The sequence below is a fragment of the Periophthalmus magnuspinnatus genome, chromosome 18 (assembly GCF_009829125.3).
Source record: "Periophthalmus magnuspinnatus isolate fPerMag1 chromosome 18, fPerMag1.2.pri, whole genome shotgun sequence".
Lineage (NCBI taxonomy): Eukaryota > Metazoa > Chordata > Actinopteri > Gobiiformes > Gobiidae > Periophthalmus > Periophthalmus magnuspinnatus.
In genome coordinates, this window is record NC_047143.1 from 579,321 (window position 1) to 586,705 (window position 7,385).

The 7,385-nt window shown below is 46.0% G+C and overlaps 1 protein-coding gene across 1 annotated transcript; it reads left to right on the forward strand.

Moving 5' to 3' along the window:
* The first annotated feature begins 2,293 nt into the window (after positions 1 to 2,293).
* Positions 2,294 to 7,173, forward strand: LOC117386624 (uncharacterized). Its single transcript, XM_055229206.1, has 4 exons — positions 2,294 to 2,477; positions 6,253 to 6,579; positions 6,888 to 6,976; positions 7,150 to 7,173. Exons 1-4 carry the CDS (start codon positions 2,294 to 2,296, stop codon positions 7,171 to 7,173), a joined length of 624 nt encoding a protein of 207 aa, XP_055085181.1.
* Positions 7,174 to 7,385: the final 212 nt, after the last annotated feature.

Consider the following 7,385-nt stretch of genomic DNA (forward strand, 5'->3'; position numbering starts at 1 on the left):
GGTACAACCAGAAGAAACAAGAGGAACCAGAACACAGCCAGACCTCCACCAGCACGTTGTACAGCCCCATGTAAACCACACTCCATATGCAGTGAACGAGACGCCCAGAGGAGAACAAGACCACCCAGATCCAGAAACCATCAAACTAACTGTCTGAACAGGACCAACCGTGGAGTCAAAGAGGCGGAGCACATGGAATACTGGAGTGTCATAGGAGGGAAAGAAAGGCCACGTCTGGATGACCCTTAACCCCAAGGCAGAGGCTACAACCCCAGGCAGAAACGCTCAGTCACAGCTCCACCGGCCGTCATCACCAAAGAAGAAACACGATGGGTCCGTCAGGACACACAAGTCCCCAGGCCCTGAGCAGAGGCAAGGACTGGGACCCCTGAACAAAGGACAGGCCCGAGAGCCCTCCGAGAGGAGGGCTCCAACTAAAGGCTCCCACTGTCCTACATGAGTCTGTCCTACATGAGTCTGACCTACATGAGTCTGTCCTACATGAGTCTGTCCTACATGAGTCTGTCCTACATGAGTCTGTCCTACATGAGTCTGTCCTACATGAGTCTGTCCTACATGAGTCTAACGTCTCTATTAAAACAAAGTCAAATGCATGAAACTTAGAAAATCCATGCAAAAAGATGTACGAAAGTAAAATAAAATATTGTGAAATATGAGAGTGACACTGACTGACAGTGAGTTTCCTTCACTCTGATAAAACGGGGCTTTTTGGTTTGATTCTCAGAACAGCAGCTCTGAACTGCACACGCCTCAAAACATGTCAGATCATAAACTGATTTCAACTGAGACCACGTGTTCCTAAAATGTGATATGGCCCTTGTATTCATGTTTATGACCTTTGTTTTATTTCACATATATTATTTTATGTAATGACATTAATTCTGGACATTAGTATTTTGTTTATTACTTTGTACTGAGTTGAGTTAAGTTGTTGAATAAAGAGACGAGCTGTAACTGTCCTGCCTCACTGGTCTATTTAAGCAATGAAAACAGCAAGAAAATATAGTGGGGCAAAAAAGTATTCAGTCCTAATTGTTCAAGTTCTCCCACTTAAAAAGATGAGATGCCTGTAATTTTCATCATAGTTTCACTTCAACAATGAGACAGAATGAAAGAATCCAGGAAATCACACTGTAGGATTTTTAATAAATTAATTGGTAAATTCTTCAGTAAAATAATTATTTGTCTCCTACAAACAACCAAGATTTGTGTCTCTCACAGACCTGTACCTTCTTCTTTCAGAGGCTCCTCTGTCCTCCACTCGTTCTCTGTATTAATGGCCCCTGTTTGAACTCGTCCTCAGTATAAAAGACACATGTCCACAACCTCAAACAGTCAGACTCAAACTCCACTATGGACAAGACCAAAGAGCAAAGGAACCACAAACAAAACTGTAGACACCAGGCCCCGAACACTCAATCTGCAACAGGGAAGAGCTGGAGTCAACAAATCAACTGTGGAGCAAGTATTACAAAATGGAACAAGACCAAGACCTGGGGCTCCACCAAGATCTGACCCCGTGGGGTCAAAATGACACAAGAACAAAGAGCAAAAACCCCAGAACCACACGACCGAGTGAATGACCTGCAGAGAACTGGGACCAAAGTAACAAAGGGACCATCAGTAACACACTACACCACCAGGGACTCAAATCCTGCAGTGCCAGACGTGTCCCCTGATTAAGACAGGACATGTCCAGGCCCGTCTGAAGTTTGACAGAAGCATTTGGATGATCCAGAAGAGGATTGGGACAATGTCACATGATCAGATCAAACCAAAATACAACTTTTTGTTAAAAACTCAACTTGTGTTTGGAGGAGAAAGAATGCAGAGTTTCATCCAAAGAACATCAGACCTACTGTGAATCATAGGGGTGGAAACATCATGCTTTGGGGCTGTTTTTCTTTAAATGGACCAGGACGACTGATCTGTGTAAAGGAAAGAATGAACGGGGCCATGTATCGTGAGATTTTGAGTGAAAACCTCCTTCCATCAGTGAGGACATTGAAGATGAAACCTAACTACCAGCACCAGTGTGTGAAAACCTCTGGAGACTTACAGAAGACGTTTGACCTCTGTCATTGCAAACAAAGAGTATATAATAAAGTATTGAGACTGACTAAATACTTTTTTGCTCCACTGTACATCATATTAAATCTAACTGTAACCCACCAAACCACAGCCTCAAGAGACTGGTGAGAACATGATATTACGGTTACAATACTTATGACAATCTCAAGAAGACGACATCAACAACAACAAAAACAATGACATGAACATCATTTACATCAACTACAACAACTTCAACAGTGACAACAAAGACATCAACAAAAATGACATCAACAACGAAATCAACAACAATAACATCAACGACATCGACAATGACATCAACATTTCTACCTCTAAGTATTTTATTTTTAAGCATATCTTTTTTAAGTCTGTGCATGCCTTTATATGTATTTGTATTTATTCAGTGTGTTTTTATGTTGCACTTTATCACAGCAGTAAGTTCCTAGTTTGTAAAATGTGTTCACAGACGATGGCAATAAAAGTCTTTTGATTCTTCTGATTCTGATTTACATCAACAACAACGACATCAACAACGACATCAACAACAACATCATCAACATCAACAACAACGACATCAACAACAACGACATCAACAACAACGACATCAACAACGACATCAACAACAACATCAACAACGCCAGACCTGTTACAGCGGAGAGACGGGCCTGTTACAGCAGAGACACGGGCCTGTCACAGCAGAGAGACGGGCCTGTTACAGCGGAGTGAACGAGCACACACAGCAGAGCAGCCAGATTAAAAGGCTTGTATTACGCTGTTGTCTGATCTATGTTATAAAGTTGTTCTTTTCTCAAATGGAAAACACTCTGTTTCACCTTGTGATGTCATCGTGTGGTAATACAGGAGGAGGGAACATGCATATTATGGTAAACAAAAAAAAACATCTGATTATGGCGATATTTAGTTTTAGCAAGAAAAACCACAAACGATGAAGAGATAAGAATGTGTTGAAAACAGGAAACTCAAACACGCCACAGCGCTGGTCTGGTCCTGGTCTAGTCCTGGTTCAGTCCTGGTTTAGTCCTGGTTCAGTCCTGGTTCAGTCCTGGTTTGGTCCTGGCTCGGTCCTGGTTCAGCCCTGGTTCAGTCCTGGTTCGGTCCTGGTTTAGTCCTGGTTCAGTCCTGGTTTAGTCCTGGTTTAGTCCTGGTTTAGTCCTGGTTTAGTCCTGGTTTAGTCCTGGTTCAGTCCTGGTTTAGACCTGGTTCGATCCTGGTTCAGCCCTGGTTCAGTCCTGGTTCAGTCCTGGTTCAGTCGTGGTTAAGTCCTGGTTCAGTCCTGGTTCAGTCCTGGTTTGGTCCTGGCTCGGTCCTGGTCTAGTCCTGCTCAGTCCTGGTTTAGACCTGGTTCAGTTCTGGGTCAGTCCTGGTTTGGTCCTGGTTCTGTCCTGGTTCAGTCCTGGTTCAGTCCTGGTTCAGTCCTGGTTCAGTCCTGGTTATGGCTCTGGGGGCACTGGTCCTGGTCTGGTTCGTCTACACTTTGGGTAAGTGACTTGTTTGTCGTTTATTTATTTCTTAAATTATAAAAAGACATGAACAGTGTCATAAAGTGAAACATACGAGACGTGAATGAAACGGAGCAGAAAGAGCCGTCTGATCTGCTCTTTTTCTGCACTAAACTTTAACACAGATTTACTATAAAACATGACGGACAAAGTGTTTCATTTCCATCACACTCTTTCTTTTCAAACACATATCTGGACTTTTCTTCTTTTCAGACTGACTTCATGAGCTGGTTTCATCTATTTGTTAAATCTCATTATTGTTGTGGATCCTGGTCTTTGTCCAGATGATTCGATGAATGAACTCGTTTCACTGTAGGGCTTAGGGTCAGGGCTTAGGGTCAGGGCTTAGGGTCAGGGCTTAGGGTCAGGGCTTAGGGTCAGGGCTTAGGGTCAGGGCTTAGGGTCAGGGCTTAGGGTCAGGGCTTAGGGTCAGGGTTTAGGGTCAGGGCTTAGGGTCAGGGCTTAGGGTCAGGGCTTAGGGTCAGGGTGTCAGGGGTCAGAGGTCAGGGGTCAGGGTTGGTTCCATATCTTTGGTTCTGATTCTGTTTGAATACATGTGTTCTAAACTCAACAACATCATGACCTTAGAGTAACTTTGACAAGTCCTGGGTTAGACGCTCTACAAAGAGTGTGTTTTCATGTGATACTTTTACTTGAGTATTTGTTTGCTCTGGTGTCTGTACTTTTACTTAAGTAACAAGATGGAGTACTTGTTCCACCTCTGTTTATTTGTCAAAGTGTCTTTTGGCCCCACACTGCAGCTGCTTCAGTCTGAGGGGAACTGGCTCCTGTGTCTGAAACTCTGTCTCAGCAGAAATAAATGTACATTTATTTAATAAAAAGTGTTTCTAAAGTCAAACACAGCCTGATCGTGCGGGGCCATAGTGAGCTTCCTGTTTCCATCTGATGAAACGAGCCTGTGGCTTTAATGAGCCCAACAGCCGCCATTTTGTGTGAAGCTCTGTGTCATGTGACCAACAGCCGCCATTTTGTGACGTGACTTTTGTGTGTGCAGGGCTCCTGGCAGAAGACAACAGCTCAGGTAAAGACACTCACACACCAGGATAACCACTCTGCCACAGTAACACAGGGAGAACATGCACTCTCCACTCAGATCAGAGTCTAACCCACAACCTCCTAGAGAGAGGGAGGAGGCAGGATAACCACTCTGCCACAGTGTCTGTGTAGTCCCTCAGTCGTCCAGGTGGGATCCAGAGAAAAAGGAAAATTTAATTGTGTCACTGAACAAAAGTTTCAGAGTGAAGACGTTTGGCTGCTCGTCCCAGCGGCTTCTTCAGTTCTGCTCAGATTGTTTCTTCAGTTCTGGTCAGATTGTTTCTTCAGTTCTGCTCAGATTGTTTCTTCAGTTCTGCTCAGATTGTTTCTTCAGTTCTGGTCAGATTGTTTCTTCAGTTCTGCTCAGATTGTTTCTTCAGTTCTGGTCAGATTGTTTCTTCAGTTCTGCTCAGATTGTTTCTTCAGTTCTGGTCAGATGCTGGTGGACACTGCCTTATATGTGTCTGAGGGAGGAGCTAACTGTTTGGGTGTAGTTAGCTCCTCCCCCAGGGCCCAAAGTCTTTTCCACAGTGGGTCAAAGTGAAATCACATTAGTGGGTGGAAGGACAAACCTGAGGACAGGACTGTCCTTCATCTCCTGACAGTATTTTAACTACAAAACTGAGTCAAAACAGATTAGCCCTAAAATCTCAGAGCCTTGTGGGACCCTCTGGAGGGCCAAGTTTGGCTCACGAGCCCCATTTTGGGCAAACCTGCTCTAAAACTTTTGTCCAGTTGAGAAAATAGAAATGTTATTTTACTCTGGGTTGGACAAGGCCTCACTGCTCAGGTAAAGGGGCGGGGCTTCACTGCTCAGGTAAAGGGGCGGGGCCTCACTGCTCAGGTAAAGGGGCGGGGCTTCACTGCTCAGGTAAAGGGGCGGGGCCTCACTGCTCAGGTAAAGGGGCGGGGCTCACTCTGTCTCTTGTCTGTTCAGAGCCGCTCAGGCTGGTGGGAGGGGCCAGTCGCTGTGCTGGGACTGTGGAGGTGAGACACAGAGGAGAGTGGAGACGGGTGGAGGATCCCTCTAGATCCTGGGTCCTGGAGGACACAGCTGCTGTGTGCAGAGACCTGGACTGTGGCTCTGCTGTTGACGGAGAAAACAGACGTGATTTTCCAAAGAGTCCAGTGTGGAGAGTCTCATCTGACTGTGTGAAGAAGAAGTCTGCAGTGAGAGAATGTGTCTATGATTCAGACTCTTCCTCTTCCTCGGGTCTGGAGGTGAAGTGAACTGTCCAATCATCTCTCTCCACAGACTGAACTGTCCAATCATCTCTCTCCACAGACTGAACTGTCCAATCATCTCTCTCCACAGACTGAACTGTCCAATCATCTCTCTCCACAGACTGAACTGTCCAATCATCTCTCTCCACAGACTGAACTGTCCAATCATCTCTCTCCACAGACTGAACTGTCCAATCATCTCTCTCCACAGACTGAACTGTCCAATCATCTCTCTCCACAGACTGAACTGTCCAATCATCTCTCTCCACAGACTGAACTGTCCAATCATCTCTCTCCACAGACTGAACTGTCCAATCATCTCTCTCCACAGACTGAACTGTCCAATCATCTCTCTCCACAGACTTACTGAATCGTCCGGTCATCTCTCTGTCTGTGTCTGACGGGGCTTCCCAGGCCCGGCCACAGGGGGTCCGGGTGCTGCTGGGGTCAAAGTTCAGGGTCAAATGCTCTGTGGAGCCACAGTACCCGGGAGGCTCCTTCCAGCTCCTCTCTCCCACTGCGCCCCTCGGTCAGAACCACACCCTGCCCGCTGTCAATCACTCCGCACACTTCCTGTTCTCTGACACTGGCTCCGCCCACAAAGGAAACTACACCTGTGTTTACCACCTGCATGTGTTCAACCACAACTTCTCCTCTCAGAGCCCCAGCCTCCAGCTCTCTCTGGGAGGTACGTCCAGCAACAGCCTCATGTGAGGGTCAGGGGTCACACAGGGTCATGTGAGGGTCACACGGGGTCATCTGAGGGTCAGGGGTCACACAGGGTCATAGTCTTGGTCTTGGTCCTTGTCCTGATATTGTCCATGGTCTTGGTCCTTGTGTTGTTCTTAAGTCTAGTCCTGCTCCTGGCCTTCGTCCTGGTCTTGTTCCTTGTTCCTTGTCCTTGGTCCTGGTCCTGGTCTTGGTCTTGGTCCTGGTCTTGGTCTTGGTCCTTGTCCTGGTCTTGGTCTGGACTGATCTGGGTCTTTTGTGTTGCAGCTCCAGTCTCAGACCTGATCATCAGAGTCCTGGTCATTCTACTGTTGAAGCTCCTCTACATCCTTCCAATGTTCTACTACTACTGCAAGGTACTGCACCTTTAGACCCGGGGTAGACCTGGTTTAGTGATGGTTTTGACTTGGGTTAGACCTACTTTCGAACTGCATACTTGGTTTAGACCTGGGTTAGTCCTGGTTTAGACATTGTTTGCATTTAGACTTTCTTTTGTCACCTGCTGATGTGCTGTGTTCTGTTGATTCAGGTCCGGGCCAGAGGGGGGCGCTAGAGAGAGGACCTGAGGACCTGGACTTGGAGCATTTCAGATGTGAGCTCCTGGATGTTCAATACATTTATGTAAATACAGAGTGACTTAAATCATGTGATTGTGTCTGTTATGTTTAATCACACTCTAGGGTCAGTTACACTCTAGGGTCAGTTACACTCTAGGGTCAGTTACACTTTTTATCATCATTCTTTTGTGTTTATTTTGGTATAATG